The sequence below is a fragment of the Canis lupus genome, chromosome 5 (assembly GCF_048164855.1).
Source record: "Canis lupus baileyi chromosome 5, mCanLup2.hap1, whole genome shotgun sequence".
Lineage (NCBI taxonomy): Eukaryota > Metazoa > Chordata > Mammalia > Carnivora > Canidae > Canis > Canis lupus.
Window position 1 is genome coordinate 51,676,317 of NC_132842.1, and position 17,557 is coordinate 51,693,873.

General features: G+C 34.7%; 1 protein-coding gene across 5 annotated transcripts in view; it reads right to left on the reverse strand.

The window, feature by feature from the left end:
* ADAMTS6 (ADAM metallopeptidase with thrombospondin type 1 motif 6) overlaps nucleotides 1-17,557 on the reverse strand; it is a 295,855-nt gene that overhangs the window by 48,447 nt on the left and 229,851 nt on the right. For 3 of the 5 annotated variants that reach the window (XM_072826631.1, XM_072826630.1, XM_072826632.1), the window contains exons 16-20: nucleotides 17,304-17,437; nucleotides 15,605-15,728; nucleotides 14,988-15,068; nucleotides 5,945-6,108; nucleotides 5,379-5,517 (exon numbers count right to left, since the gene is read on the reverse strand). In XM_072826631.1, coding sequence (XP_072682732.1) covers nucleotides 5,379-5,517; nucleotides 5,945-6,108; nucleotides 14,988-15,068; nucleotides 15,605-15,728; nucleotides 17,304-17,437 — 642 coding nt within the window. Of the gene's footprint in view, nucleotides 1-4,618; nucleotides 4,708-5,111; nucleotides 5,518-5,944; nucleotides 6,109-14,987; nucleotides 15,069-15,604; nucleotides 15,729-17,303; nucleotides 17,438-17,557 lie in introns of those variants that run through there. The other 2 variants (XR_012031294.1, XR_012031295.1) reach the window with 2 other exon arrangements.

The following is a 17,557-nucleotide window of genomic DNA, read 5'->3' on the forward strand; positions in this document are numbered from 1 at the left end:
AACACAGTTTCAGTCAGTTTTAAGAGCACTGGTTAGATGCTTATAAATGATCCATCAGGTAAAGAGAGTGTGTAAATAAACTGAAAAAGCGTTCTGAAGGCATGTCCGAGGCTGACGGCCACACTAAACAAAATTATAAAATTAATTGTCATTCTGCTACATTTTTCATTTCTTCCGCTGATGTCCTGTTCTACTTTCCCATCCCAAATACTTATAAATAAATCTCATTAATCTTTGCATTTAACTAGTAGCTAATTAATAACAGAAATGTGAGTTAATGCTACCAGTGGCATTTGTATCTGAATGTAAATTATTTGAATACTAAATAAACTTTCCATCAGCCTCAATGGCAGGACTTCTCTACATTGGCTGCATATTAGAATTACCTAAAGAGTTTTTAAAAATCTGATACCCAAGCCACACTCCTCACAATTTTAATCACAACTTCTGGGGGATGGGCCCAATCATCAGAATTTTTCAAAGTTCTCCAGGTGATTCCAATGTTAAGATAACCAAAGTTAAGAACCACTAGGTTTAGGTAAAGCATTTGAAAAAGTAAAATTTCAAATTAGTGCAGGTGATTTTTTTTTTTTTTTTTTTTTAGTGGGTATATATCATGCTGCTCTATGGAAGTTGCCACCTGGAGGAAAAACTGTCCAAGGTAAAGGACAATCTTTATTAAAACAATGCTACATTTATAAAAATCACTAGATATTCAATTTCTAAGTCTTAATTTCGGGGACACCTGGGTGGCTCAGCGGTTGAACATTTGCCTTCAGCTCAGGGAGTGACCCTGGGGTCCCGGGATCGAGTGCTGCATTGGGCTCCCTGCATGGAGCCTGCTTCTCCCTCTGCCTGTGTCTCTGCCTCTCTCATGAATAAATAAATAAAATCTTAAAAAAAAAAAAAAGCCTTAATTTCGGCAAGTTACTTCACTTGGGTTTTATCTACAAAATAGTAATGATAATAGCTCATGGTACTGTTGCTGATAATTAAATGTAAAAGGGTACCAGAAAATGTGTTATAAACTATAACATCATGTTTATTATTACATAGCTGAGCAGTAGAGCCATTTATCATTAAAAAGACTAGCTGTAGGGATCCCTGGGTGGCGCAGCGGTTTGGCGCCTGCCTTTGGCCCAGGGCGCGATCCTGGAGACCCGGAATTGAATCCCACATTGGGCCCCCTGTGCATGGAGCCTGCTTCTCCCTCTGCCTATGTCTCTGCCTCTCTCTATTTCTCTCTCTGTGACTATCATAAATAAATAAAAATATTTTAAAAAAAGCATTAAAAAAAAAAGACTAGCTGTAATGTAGATTATAACTGCAATATGGATTACTACCTAAATGATTTGCCACTTTGTTTTAATAGGCATTTACTTTATGAAATCTAAGTGTCTAGCCCAATGTTTTTCCAAGTATGGTTCCTGAACCAGTAGCACAGCATCACCTGGACATTTTTTAGAAGTGCAGATTCTTGGGGTCTATCCCAGACCTCCTGAATCCAAAATTGGAGGCAGATCTTAGCAATATTATCTGAATAAGACATCCAGGTAATTCTGATGTAAAGTCTGAGGACCAAACATCCAGCCAAAGTGAGTAAAAAGTGAGTATGTATGACTAATATCAAAGGAAAAATACACAATATTTGTTATTTGAAACTTTAAAAGTTGCAGTGCAAAGACACAGGGTAATACTACTTAAAAAAAAGCTTTGTATTAAAAATAATATAATTCTCTTTACCCAGCCAAGCTTTATCAATTAACACATTAATCATGAACACAATGGTAGCATATAAACTTGGGAATCAAATAAATCAGAGTATAAAACACTCTGGATAAGGAATAAAGAAACAAAACTCTAGTCGGAGTTAACAATGATTCAGAAAATAGTTAAGTTTTAATTCACTGGGCCTGAGTTTCTCTCAGAGGAAGAATCACAACTGTATCTTAAAAATCACATTTATCCTGAAGACAACACCCCACAGCATCTCAATGTTCTTATTCAGGCTAAGGAAGTGTTTCATCACTTACTCAGAGAAAAGACCATAACTTAGACTGAATCACCAGCAATATTTCCTGGAGCATGCAATTTGTCATTGGGTCTGCTAAGCAACAGAAAAACAATCTCAAAATTTCTTATCTTAAAAGATATCATAAGAGAAAGCTATCAACATTGCTCCCAGACTCAAAGTTTGTTATTTGCCACTAATAAAACATATGCAGGACAGTAAGAGGTGAGTTCACTGAAGAGTCTTGTGAGATTGCAATGCAAAGTTTTTTGAGATCTTTCTTGTTTTCTCTTTTTCCTTTTTAAAAATTTTTGGTGTTTTCAAGACACCTAGTACCACCCTACAAAGATGACAGTGAAATATCCCAATTAAGAACTGACTTTATCCCAGGATGCCTGGGTGGCTCAGTGATTGATCGTCATCTGCCTTTGGTTCAGGGTGTGATCTCAGGGTCCTGGGATGGTGTCTCACATCAGGCTCCCCTCGAGGAGCCTCCTTCTCCCTCTGCTTATGTTTCTGCCTCTCTCTGTGTGTCTCTTATTAACAAATAAGTAACACCTTTCAAAAAAAAAAAAAAAAAAAGAACTTACTTTATCCCAATTAAAAAAAAACTGCCCCATCTCCTAAGAAAATGCACAATTCTAAACTCTTATTTCCTATACTGGAAAAAACAAGCACAAATAAATGACTGTCAAAATAATTAATTCCTTTTCCTCATCTGTAAATATTTATTTAGTATCTAGCATATTCCAGATACAGTTCGAGGTGCAAAGTGAGTCTAGAGAGATGCACAGACTTCAGTGAGGAGGAGGGCATAGGTTCTATGTGTCCAGGTTTCAGTTTCTCTGTCAACCAAACCACTAGTACTCAAACTTGAGTAAGCATCACAATCACCTGGAGAGCTATATAAAACAGAATGTTGAAGTCTATCCAGAGTTTCTTTCAGTAGGTCTGAGATGGGGCCCCCAAAGTAGCATTTTTACTAAATTCTCAGGTGATGTTGATGCAGCCAGTCTATTGGCCACACTTTGAGAACCGCTTACCAAGCAAGACAAATAGCAGCTCTTCACACTATCCCTGCCAACTTCCAAGCACTGTACATCTCTCTTCCAAAGAAGGCAATGGCCTCATGACTGCCTCATGCCTGCTGTCATAATCACGTACAACTGAGCAGAATTCTAGTTTCTAGAACCACCTCAAATATCTGGGATCGCTAGCTCCAGAACAGAGAAAAAAAGTACAAATAACAGAAAATTCTCTTTCCAGAGGCTTTTTTCCCTCCTTGTTTTTCTTTTTGTTTTACCCTCTACCACAAGAGATCATTTTTGTATTATGATTTCCCAATTTGAGCATTATGGAAAAGAATAACACTCCTTTAAGTTTTTCATGTATCTTTAATACAATCACAGCTTTTCTTCTAAATTCAGTTCTCATGGCCTAACAACCACCCTATTTGTTGGACTATCTCCTTTTTGAACAAAAGAATCATAGGGTTAGGAGGAACATTGAGAATTCACTTAATCCCTCCTTGGCCTCAGACAAGACTGTGTCTAAACCATCCCCAAATATAGCAATTTTCAGTACAAAGAAGAACAGGCACTAAGAATTTCTCATTCAACATTCTGTCACAGACTTGAAGATACTAATATACTTTCCTTCAGCCCTCTCTTCTCCAAGCTAATCATCTTCAACATTTAGACTTCCCTCATTAGATTTCCTAAACTTTATTTTGACTCTTCCTTAATAACTTTATCCCACCTTATGCTTCAGGGCCTGAATTATGTATGTACTGTTATCATGAAGACTTCTTTATTGGTATGTGAAAGGGATAAGCTAATTTATAGCTTGAATAAAAATGAATTTTTGGGAACAAAGAAAGATATATGAATAAATGCCACTAAGATATAATACAATGGCATTCACTTGAATAATTAATTTCAAATATCCTTTATTTTATTAAAATACATAGTAATGCCTTATAGTTTTAAAAACTTTATGTCACAAATCACTAGCCATTTTACATATAAAACGGATGGGAATTAGAGATCTTTCAATATATGCCTCAAATTATATAAAACCATGTTTCATGACACCTCACACAGAAGATATTATTATTATTATTAATTTGCTTTTTTGATGTTTTATATAGTGTTTACTACTAAAGTTGGAGTTGTAGCTTATCAATGATTTATTTCTGTATGAGTCTAAAAATACTGAATATATTATATAATAATCATTTCTGTAAAAATAATTCCTCCAATACAAGCCTCAAGAATCAGAGGTGTTTAGAAATTCAGTGAGTACAGGACAAGATAGGGTAAAGGCCATGTCAGATCATATGTTTCTGAGCAGTTTAGAAGGGGAAAATAGGTAATACATTGGAAATGGGATAAAATGGGATGATATGCTTTATTTCTATTTCTCCCATTCTAAATATCACTATTCAAAATCACTCTTTGCTTTTGGAATGGTGAGGTACTCTAGCCCATCCTAGGCCTGAGGGACAGGGTTGTTTCCTCGCCTATTGGGACCAAGGTGTACGGTGGAGGCGATGCATTTAGTCTCCAGAGAGAAGGAAGATGCTGCTTGCACAGCACTTCTACTCACCAGTCCATGCAGCAGCAAGGGTGTTGGCTTTGAAGGAAGCCAACTGTCCTGCTCTCCCAGCCAGAGGTAAAGAATTGCATTGGTGGCCACTAGAGGGAGGAGGATTAGGAATAGAGTAAATTGTGGGGAAAAGGCACCCATGAAAAACGCACATGGGACAACCAACACATCACCAACCACCGCCTAGCAGCTACCTTTCTGAGGGACTATAATGGGTTCAGCATACACCATTAACCCAGAGACCCAGACACCAGGAATTATTGTAGTATCCCAGCATATAGCCCCTTAACTGTGATGGCTGAAGAAGGGAGTTTGAATAGGTTTGTGGGAAACACACAAGCGCACAAACACAAACACGCAAGCACACAGACATACATTCTCATCCCCCATTACAAGAAGTTGCATCTGTGCCGTCTGATTCTTGCTCATTTTCTTATTTAAAACTCTTGATGTTCTTTACCAAGAATGTGTTCACGAAAAGCAAACAGCCCACCTTCAAGATAGTCTTGGAAGAAGCACCAGCAGAGACACTCATTGTGCCAAGATGTATTTTACCAACAAATCTGTACAAATTACATGAGGTTAAAAACAAACGGAATATAATATAATTAAAGCAAAGTTTCTTTTGCTAAATTACAGCTTGAAGCAAACCTGCAAGAAATGTTTCCAATTAGCTTCTTTAGCAAACACAAAGCATAGCTCAGAGTATGTTTTGCTTTCCATCCTGCCCTCTGGGTGGGCTGCCTAGTGGGTGTCTTACCTCCAGCACAAGTAGCTGAGCATTCTGACCAAGGCTGATGATTCCATGTAAACCCAACTTCATTGTCTCCACTGCCGGTCCGAGTGATGGGAACATTGAATTTATACCTAATTCCCAAATTCTGTTCCTGAAGCAGAACCTGCCATTGAAAACAACTGGTGAAGATAATTAAAATACAATGAGGCTTCATTCAGATATTTATTATTTCTTTTGAAGAAGAAAATGTCATAAAGTAAGTCTTATAAGAAATTTAAGGGAACATTTAGAACACATGCATTTATACTGAATTTTCTCCTTCCATTTTCATGGGTAATTTAGAGCCATTTCTCTCATCTCCTTGTTTAGTTATAAAAATATTATTCAAGCAGGCATTGAAAAGATTGGTCAAAAGGAAGGAGCAATATGGCCTTAACCTTACACATATCTGATACCCTTGGCTAAGCCATTTTACCTTTATTAACCTTAATTTCACTACCTGTAAAACAGAGATAATAAAGGCTGCTCCTTTGTACCTCACAGGGCAGATTACAAAAACGGGAGAAATTAAGTGGTAAAGACACATTTACCATGACAATGAGATTTTCTGAGGTGGGACCTAGAGCTTCCAAAGATTCTGGCTCATCAGTTGGTCTCTTGTAGTGAAAAGCTGTCCCAGCAACATCAAACTTCCGAGGCCAGTCAATAGTCCAGGCACCATTAATATAGTAATCATCCCCTTCAGATTTCAAAGCTAAAAAAAACAAAAAAAAAAAAACAAAAAAACAAAGGCAAAAAAACAATACAGTCTACCTAAAAATGTGAAACTTCATTTACCACAATGTCACTTATTAACTGCACTGGAGTGTACAATGAATATCCATGCCATTTCCATTTAGAGATAGGATTCTTGACTATTTTCATAAGTACAAATTAACATAGTAATTTTCCATGTGCATGTCAAGAAGATATTAAGTGTTTATAATGATATTAATAAACAGAAATGAAAGTTTTACCTGGAGAAATAAACATATTCCCTACAAAGGGAAATTATAACAAAAGCAATAATTGGGGATGGGAGTGTGAGTAGGGAGCAGACTTTCTTGTCTTAAAACTTAAAACGATAATTAAACTAATATGAGGTGAAGTTAACTTGTGGTACTGGCACACGGACAGACAGAACAATGGGGCCAAACAGTTAAGAAATAAACCCAGGGCACTGGGTGACACAGTCGGTTAAGCATCTGACCCTCGATTTCAGCTCAGGTCACGATCTCAGGGTCCTGACATCAAACCCTGAGTCAGGATCCACACTCACCAGAGCCTGCTTGAGATTCTCTTTCTCCCTCTCCCTCTGCTCCTCCCCCTGTGCTCAAAATAAATAAATTAAAAAAAATTTTTAAATGGTTAAATTCTGTTATATGAATTTTACCTCAACAAAAAGTTAAAAGAAGAAAGAATAAATGTCAGATGGGTAAATATTTAAATGTAAACATAATTAAATAATAAAATGCTAGAAAGAAAATATGGGAGAACTTTCTTTTTTCTTAAAGATTTTATTTATTCATGAGAGACACAGAGAGAGAGGCAGAGACACAGGCAGATGGAGAAGCAGGCACCCCTGCAAGGAGCCCAATGCGGGACTTGATCCTGGACCCCGGGATCACACCCTGAGCCAAAGGCAGACACTCAACTGCTGTGCCACCTAAGTGTCCCAATATGGGAGAACTTAAAGAAAAAATATTGGGGTATGAAAAGCTTTTCTAAGCATGACAAAAACAACAAAACAACAATAACAAAAAACCTCTCCGAAACTATAAAGAATGAGTTCAATAAATATGTATGCATAATTTTTTAAACCTCTAGAGGAAAATAATGAATTAAAAAGTTTTAAAAATATGTGATAGGAAAAAGGGTTATTAATACTACTATACATAAATTCCTATAAATAAATAAGATGATAATTTTGATAACGATGATCATGATTTGACAATGACAAAAATGTCAGCATAACTTTTTGTTAGCATGGTAGCTTCTTCAAAACCTTTATCAGCCCAGCCATGCCTGGGTGGCTCAGTTGGTTAAGCATCTGACTCTTGATTTCAGCTCAGGTCATGATCTCAGGGTTGTGAGATCAAGCTTCATGTCAGGCTCCATGCTCAACAGAGACTGTTTCTCTCTCTCTCTCTCTCTCTCTCTCTCCCTACCTCTCCCTCTCCCCTCCCCCCTCAACATATGCACTCTCTCTCTCTTAAGTAAATAAATTTTTAAAAATCTTAAAACACACACACAAAAAAAACTTTTATCAGGCCAGATGAATAAGCAGCCCAAAAGGACTAAAGAGGTCATGACACATGGAGTCTGACTCACTGGACCTCTACCACTTGTCCTTAATATTATAGACCATTTCCATTCCCTCAAGTCTATCTGCCTGGCAAATTACTTGTACTTTCTTGACTCCAGATATGTTGTGAAAATTCACTTATCTTTCAGGAGCATGTCAACCAATTTTAAGAATTATTTAATTTGTTAATTAAATTTTTCTTATAGCTTAAAGTTTTTATTTTCAACTCTCCCAGTAGTTTTGTCTCATCTAACACATCAAAATTACTTTAGCTATATAAGGACATCAGACTGTATAATATAAAATAGTAAAAACAAAAGTAAAAATCACCTTTTTCACACCCACTGCCAGCAGCTTTGAATTCTCCTTCAATTTTAGCTCTCACTTCCCATTCTCTCAACTACTTCATGAATGGATCCTAACTCTCTTTTGCCATTACTAGTAAGTTCAGAAAAACACAAAGTATTTTAAAAAGACTGAATAAGGGAGGAAGATGTGGCTTTATGGACAGAGCATTATTAAAGGCAAAAAAATCTGATATTAGAAATCCTATTTTTTAGTCTTGTTAATATGGAAAACAATCCAAAATTATGGCATAAAAATAAAGAGGTTTTAAAAAATATTTATTCATTTGAGAGAGAGAGAGAATGGGGGGCAGAGGGAGAGAGCCCCCAAGCAGATTCTCCACTCAGCACGGAGTCCCACAAGGGGATAAATTCCATGACCCATATGATCATAACCTGAGCTGAAACCAAGAGTTGGAATGCCCAACTGATTGAGCCACCCAGGTGCCCCAATTAAGAGGTTTTCTTAAAATAAAGTAAGAGCTTGATAATACTAGTGTTCTATTTAAAGAAGCATTCTAGATGTAGTCTTATTTTAAAAAAGATTTAAGTCAAGGGGATATTTGCAAGAGAATAAGAACTCATCCAGGTCTTGCTAGGAGTATCTGAAGAGTCTAAATTTGTCTTAAAGGATCAAACATCAAATAAATAGAATTTCCACTTCTCTCATGTTAAGATAACTGGTACTTGACTTGCCCTCCAACTATAAACAACTGCAAAACTAAAAAACATGAATCAGCTGTTCTTAGACATTGCCCAGAACTGTGATACCTGGAAGAAGACAAATAAGGTGAGTGGTAGAGGCACTTTCTGTCAGTGTAAAATGGAAGAACCCAAGCAAACCCTGCCTGTCACACTGAGTTAAAAGTGAGAGATCAGAAATTGAGAAGGCCAAGGGATGGAATTTGTAGGGCCAGATGTCTAGAATAAAAAGAAGGAATCTGTTGCTGAATAGCAATCTATGTATGCATAGAATAAAATTCCATAAAGCAAGGCAAAAACAAAAACACACACATACACAAAAACAAAAAACAAAACAATAACAAAAACCAAAACCCTACCAGAGAACTATAAGCTGACAAATGTCCAGAGCAAGAATTCAGAGTTTCAATCACTAGGGCATTCAGTAGACATCCAAGGAGAATCATGTCTTTTAAAAATTAGAGTTGAGCAGGCTCAAGAATAAAGGCTAGTCTGCACTTACCAAACAAAGCTCAAAAACAAGTCTTAAAAGATCAAGCTCATCTATAGATTACTTAACATTCTTTAAAGGAAGAAAACAAAATCCAGACTCTCAAAAAAAGAAAAATTCACAATGTACAACATCCAATAAAAAATTACTACAACTGGAAAGAAACAGGAAAAGCTGACCCAAATCAAGAAAAAAGCCAAGTAAAAGAAATAGATCCCAAAATGACAGAAATTATGGAATTGTCAAAAAATAACTTTCAAACAGCTATTATAATATATGCCAGGATTTTAAGGGAAAACAAATATAGTGACAAGAAATTAGAAGATGGAAGTTCAGAACTATACAAAGAAAGAAAATTGCCAAATATAATAAAGAAGTAGGCAAACAGAAAATAATTTTTCTTATTTTTAAATTTTTAAAAAAGATAATTGGCTCTTTAAAACTAAAACAATAACAATGTATTATGCAGCTTATAACATACAGAGAAATAAAATGTATTTAAAAAATAAGACAATGGGTAGAAGAAGAAAATGGAAATAATCTGTTGTGAGGGCATAGTCTTTTTTTTTTTTTTAAGATTTTATTTATTCATGAGAGACACAGGGAGAGAGAGGGTGAGAGAGAGGCAAAGATACAGGCAGAGGGAGAAGCAGGCTCTATGCAGGGAGCCCAACGTGGGACCCGATCCCAGGTCTCCAGGATCAGGCCCTTGGGCTGAAGGCAGCGCTAAACCGCTGAGCCACCCGGGCTGCCCAAGGGTGTAGTCTTATATAAAAAGAGTGTAATATTATTTAAAGGTGTATTCTGATAAATTAAAGATGAATTTTGTAAATGCTAGCACAACCACTAAATAAAACAAAGTATAACAAATAAACCATTAATACAGACCAAATGGAATACTATAAAACATTTGATAAACCTAAAGGACAGAAAAGAAAGATAAAAGGGAAAAAAACATGTAAAGCAATTAGAAAAATAGCAAGATGGTAGACTTAAATTGAATGATATTGATTATTACATTAAATATAAATGATCTAGACAAGGGGTTGTCATACTATGGCCCACTAACTTTTTTTCTAAATAAAGCTTTATTAGAATACACTCATTCATTGATGCATTACCTATGTTGGCTTTCACACTACAATAGTAGAAGTGAATACTTGAGACAGACAGACTGCATGTCTTGTAAAGCTGAAAATATTTACTATGTGGCCCTTTACAGAAAGTTGGTCAACCACCCCATACCTCATCTGGTGATTGCAATTTAAAAAGCAAAGATTGTTAGACACAATAAAAAATCTAAATCAATCATATGTGGCTGACAAGAAACATTTTAAATTCAGAAATGCATACATGTGAAAACCGTATGGATGAAAAAAGATTTGCCATGCAAACACTAATCTGGGAGAAATCTGGGTGGCTAGATTACTACCAGACAAAATAGACTTTGGGTCAAATATTAATATCAGGGATAAAAAGGAACATTTGATAATAATAAAATGCTAAATATATCAAGAAGATATAACAATTTTTAAAAATTATTATTATTTTTTAAAGATTTTATTTATTTATTCATGAGAGACAGAGAGAGAGAGAGAGAGAGAGGCAGAGACACAGACATAGGGAGAAGCAGGCTCCATGCGGGGAGCCTGACATGGGACTCGATCCCAGGACTCCAGCATCACGCCCTGGGCCAAAGGCAGGCACTAAACTGCTGAGCCACCCAGGGATCCCCTAAATTATTTTTTTAGAGATAGCATACAGAGGAAGAAGGGCAGAGGGAATGGGAGAGTGAGAATCTTAAGCAGGCTTCATGCCCCGTACAGAGCCCAACTCGAGGCTCTATCATTACCTTGAGATCATGATCTAAGCCAAAATCAAGAAAGAGTCAGGTGCTCAACCAACTGAGCCACCCAGGTACTTCAAGAATATATAACAATCTTAAATGTCATCACACTTAATAACAAAGTTACAGAATAAATGAAGCAAAACCTTACAAATTAATGGGAGAAACAAGCAAATTCACAATTGTAGTTGGAGATTTATTATTTTTTAAAAATATTTTATTTATTTATTCATGAGAAGACACAGCAAGAGAGAGGCAGAGACACAGGCAGAGAGAGGGAGAAGCAGGCTTCATGCAGGAAGCCCAACATGGACTTGATCCTGGGTTTCCAGGATCATGACCTAGACTGAAGCTGGCGTTAAACCGCTGAGCCACCCGGGCTGCCCCTCTAGTTGGAGATTTCAACATGATTCTATAATTGCTTAAACAAGAAGGCAGAAAATAACAATATAGAAGACTTCAACACAACTATTGTCTGCTTTAAACTAATTGACATTTAGGGAATGCTAAACACCATAACATTAGAATACACATTTTTCTCAAGTACACATGGAACATTTACTAAGATAGATCATATGCTGGGCCATAAAACAAACCCTAGTAAAAGAATGAAAATCATACAAAGTATGTCATCTCTTCATAAGTGAATTAATTTTTTTAAAGATTTTGTTTATTTATTCATGAGAGACACAGAGAGAGAGAAGCAGAGACACAGGCAGAGGGAGAAGCAGGCTCCCCACAGGGAGCCAGATGTGGGACTCGATCCTGGGACTCCAGGATCATACCCTGGGCCGAAGGCAGGTGCTCAACTGCTGAGCCACCCAGGCATCCCTTTATAAGTGAATTAAAGTAGAAATCAGTTTAAAAAGATCTGGGAAATTCCCAAATACTCAAAAACTAAATAATACCTTCTAAGCCTTGAGTCACAATGTAAATAAGAAGATATTTTAAACTGATAAAAAATATACAATGTATTAAAATATATGGGATGAAGTTAAAGCAGTACTTAGCAGGAAATTTATAATGCAAAATGCTTATTTTAAAGTAGACAAATATTCTTTAAATCAATCTATATTGAGAAGCTAAAAATGACAAACACAAAGGGAGTAGAAAAAAAGTGAAACAGAGAACAGTGGGAATCAATGTAATGAAAAATGGAGAAATAACAGAAAAAAAATCATTTAAACCAACAGCTTTTTCTTTGAAAAGATCAATAAAATTAACAAATGCCTCACTAGCATGATCAAGAAAAGGAAAGAAGGATAAAAATCATATGATCTCAATAGATACAGAAAAGGCATTTGACAAAATTCAACACTCATTAATAATAAAAACTCTCAATAAAGTAGGTTTAGAGGGAACATACCTTAACAATTTAATAAAGGCCATACATGAAAAACCAACAGCTAACATTATACTCAATGATAAAAAACTGAGAGTTTTTCCTATAATATCAGGAGCCAAACAATGATGTCCAGTCTCACCACTTTTATTCAATAGTACTAGAAATCCTAGCCACAGTGATCAGATAAGAAAAAAGAAATAAGAGGCATCCAAATTGGTAAGGAAAAAGTTAAAGTGTCATTATTTGCAGATGACATGATGCTACTATACATATAAAACACTAAAGACTCCATCAAAAAAATATCAGAAGTATAAAGGAATTTAGTAAAGTTGCAGAAAACAATTAATGCCTAGAAATTGGTAGTATTTCTATAACAGTAATAACAAAGTAGCGGAAAGAGAAATTAAGAAAACAATGCTATTTACCACTGCATCAAAAAGAATAAAATATCCATGAATAATCTTAATTAAGGAGGTAAAAGACATGTACTCTAAAAAGTATAAAATATTGATGAAAGAAACTGAAAATGATACAAATGGAAAGATACTCCATTCTCACAAATTGGAAGAATCACAGGACATGAGGTCAATACAAAAAGAAATCAATTATTGTTATATAAGAACAAATCATTCAAAAGTAAAATTAAAATATCAATACCATTTATAATAATATAAAAAAGCATGAAATAATTAGTGGTAGATTTAAGAAAAAATAAGTGGAAGACCTGTACGTCAAAAAAAAAAAAAAAACAGTGGTGAACAATATAAAGACTTAAATACATATACAGGTAAATCTTTTCATGTACTAGAATATAATATCTTTAAGATATCAATTCTCCCAAGCTGATGGTACACAATTCCATGTGATCTCTTTTTCTAGAAATTGTCAAGTTGATTTTAAACTGTGTAGACAAATGTAAAAGACCTAGATACACAAAAATTATTTTGAGAAAGAACAAATTTGAGAACCTAATGCTTCCTATTTTGGAATTCTACTAGAAAACTCTATTAATTCAGTGTAGTTCTGATATAAGGATAGCACCCACATACATATCAATGGGAGGGAGCAGAAATAGATCCCCAGGGGAAGAGAGAGAGAGAGGAAAAGAATCTCAAGTAGACTATATGCTGAGCGTGGAGCCGGTCACAGAGCTGTATCTCATGATCCTCAGATCATGACCTGAGCCAAAACAAAGTGTCAAATGCTGACTGAGCCACCCAGGTACCCTCGAAAACTATAAATTTTTTAAGAAACATTGAAGACAATATTTGCAATCTTGGGGTGGGCAAAATTTCAAAGGTAGGACACAAAAGTATAAAGCATAAACAAATTAATTAATTAGATTTCATGAAAATTAAAGGACCCATTAAGAATAGGCATAAACAAGCCACTGACTGGAAAATATATTCATAAAATGTATATTTAAACAAAGACTTGTAATTAGAATATACAAAGAATTCATAATTTGACTGAAAGAAAAAAAAGTAAAGTAGGCAAAATATTTGTTGAGACACTTCACAAAGAAGACACCTATAAGGGTAAAATTTAAAAGCTCAACAATATTGACAAGAATATGGAGAAACCAAACTCTTCTACAGTACTTATGGGATTATAAATGATAACAACCACTTTGGAAAACAAGTTAGTAATTCCTTATAAAGTTAAACATGTACATATTATATGACCCAGCAATTTTGCTCCTTAGTTTTTATCCAGAAGAAATGAAAATACATGTCTACATCATGTTTCTCTATAAATATTCAAAGAAGCTATATTCATAAGAGTCAAACACTGGAAATGCCCCAAGCATCCATCAAGTGAGTGTATAAACAAATTATGGTATGTCCTCACAATGGAATAATACTTGGCAATATAAAGAAATAAACTTCAGATATATTCAACTTATCACTCAAAAATGTGGATGAATCTCAAAAACATCCTAGGTGGAAAAAAAACAGACATAAGAGTAAAGACTTTATGATCCCATTCGTGTAAAATTCCAGAACAAATAAAAATAAAATACATGATGTTAGAAAAGAAATCAATGTTTACCTAAGGTTGAAGCTATGGGGATTTGACTGCAAAGGTCAATATGAGAATGCTTTGAAGTCATGGAAATGTTCTGTGTCTTGGCTGTGGTGTTTTATGTATATATATATACAAATATATAAATATGTGGTATATGTGCATAAATATATAAAAATATATTTACATATAGTAACATATTTAAAGTAATAGTATGTTTACTATTTTCATGTTTATAGTAATAATATATATTATTTATATATTTATTATATGTCAATATTCTTTGAAATGTACACTTATAATAAATGTATTTTATCATATATAAATACCTCAAAAAACTGATTTTTAAAAATCAAATAACCAACCCAGTGAAGATTACGCTATAAACTACGAATTTTTTGTTTAGCTCTTATAAAATTTGAAACTTACTTCATTTAAGCATGAAAATGTTTTACCCAAGTAATATGTCTTTTCCTTCAGGATACTGTGTTGCTTTTCCTCAGCAGTTTTAAAAATCTAGCAAAAAATGCTACTTACCAATATAGTTCTTTGACATGGCAACTTCTCTGACTTCAATATGAACCGAGCCTCTTGGTATCTGTACTACTTCCATGTAGCCTGGAACACAGAAGACAACCAGTAATAAGCCGCACGTGCAGCCTTAGTCAGAAAATGAGTATTTAGTAACCATTCAGTAATAAGTTTCCTTGTTCTTCAAATCTTTTGTTCACTTTGCACTTTATAAATTATGAAATATGGGCCAATTTCCTTTTGGGTTCATGAACACAGCTAGAATATTTTTATTTTTCTCTGAAATATCTCAAGATAGTCTTCAAAGCCTCAACATGTTCATGGTTTGTTTTTTTTTGTTGTTTTTGTTTTTTTCAACACATGGTCCTGCCATCAATGTTCTGTGGGGATTCTGATCTGAAGGAAAAACATGGCTAAATGAAGTCAAATATAAAGGGAATATTATTTCCATAAAATCTTACATGAATCTATATTTAATACTTAAGAGGCTGAAGGTATTTTGGGGGAAAAAAACATTGCCTAAATAAAAAAATGTAGAGAGAAGGGGGTAGGGAAGAAATCAAATGTTTTGGCTATTCCCAGGATGTCAGAGGTGTGAGGAAGAGTTCTCTCTACACACTCACCTCCTCTGGGCAACGAATCATTGAAGAACCCTTCAATGGCATCACACGTGCTTCCATCCCCTCCACAGACTCTACATCTATCTTCCCTAGCATCGGATCCCAAAATATTATCACAACCTACATGCTGAAAACAGAGAAGAATATTCAGTATGTCATGAAGAGGAATTCTTGGAACCATAACTAACCAAATAAATATATTCATTTATTTGCTTTTCCAGGAAAGGAGATCAAAACAGGAAATACTTTTCTTTCTTCTTTTTCCTTCACTGTCTACAAAGTTCTTAGCTAACATTTCTCAACATATAAGTTTAAAGAAAAAAAAATTCTGTCTATATTTCTAACCTAGATTTCTTCTTCATTTATAGATACCGTGCTCCAAATTTTAAAATAATAGAAATTGTTGGCAATGAACTCTTTCTTACACCTTTAATCAAGAAATGCAAGAATTAAGAAAAATGGCATGTTGTCTACACAGGGTAATAACAGCAGGAGTCTTGACTGAGCATTATGGTTTGACCTTTCTAAATCACTGGCTCTTTTGGATATCCAATTTTTAGTGTCAAGGATTAGTTGTGGAATTTAAAACTGGGGAAGCCTTTAAAAATGAATACCTGTTTCCACTGGCTGAATATAATTGGCATAAAAACAAGGAGATGGAAGCATAGGATTCTGGAAGCTGAAATTCCACCTTTCAGTTTTGCATTTAATCACAGAAATGTAGATTTTTATATATTTTTGGTATTTAGTTTGGTACTAGAATTTGTACAATGACCTTGGGCCATTGATATCAGACACGTGATCTTTGAAAAAACCTGTACTTTAGTCTTTGCTATCCAAAAAAAAAAAATTAATACTGTCATAAAAATCACAGGCATGCACAGGATATCCTCATCAGATACACTGGGAAGCAAGTAGTGTGAAGGATAGAAACTTTTGCAAGAAATTATGACACAAAGCTGATAGCGTTTTTATCTCTTCTTTCTAAGTTTCTGAGATTCAGTTTTGTGCTTCTCTTTAATATAAAATGAAAACAAACAAGGAAAAAAACTATGAGAACAGTGATTTTTGTGGCTTTTCTTATTATGAGTAGATTTATATACAGGTCTAGGAAAATAGCATGGATTTGCTCTTATAACTCAACTAGTCTGGCTAATTTTCTAAAATGAATGCTTTAATAAGGTAAAGACTAACTATAATAAATACCATTGTGCTTCAAAATGCTTCAAAAAGAGGCAAAGTAGGAGAAACATAGCTGTTTCACACTTTGAGGAAAAATTATGCTATGAAATATATCAGTCTTCTAATGAAAACATATGGTAGCCATATGAATAAGAGCTGAATCCTTATTCCCTTTCTCTTCCTATCATCTTTGTCATCTGTTTATAAATGAAAGAAAATAACAGAAATTAAAGTTCAAAATATATTCAGACCTCTAGCAATTACTATATATATAATTATAGCACCAAAATAAACCACATTTGCATCATGTTTGAATATGAACAGGCTATTCTAAGTTTAACTATGTATACTGTCATAGTATATGTATATGACATATATTTCCTAATTGGAAATTGAATTTCTCAAAAATGTGGCTCTCTTTATTCTGAGCATAGTATTAATTAGGAGTGACTATTTGAGAAAAACGATAGAAGTCTCAAAAGCCCCCCAAAAAAGAGGTAAAATTCATAATTGGAGCAACCTTGCATTCCCCATTGATACAGATATCCAATGAGTCTGCATTGCATTGAGTCCCGTCAATCACCGCAGGGGCACGTTCAGTGTAGAAGTTGTAACCTTCAGCCAAGCAGTTTAATGCACAAGGTTTTACCCCACCTGGATAAATACAGCAGAAAAGAAATAAATGGAGTGGTTCTTTTAAGAAACAGTGATTCCATATTAACCACAGTAAATTTACAATTCATACAGACATCATTCCCTTACTATATACCCAGA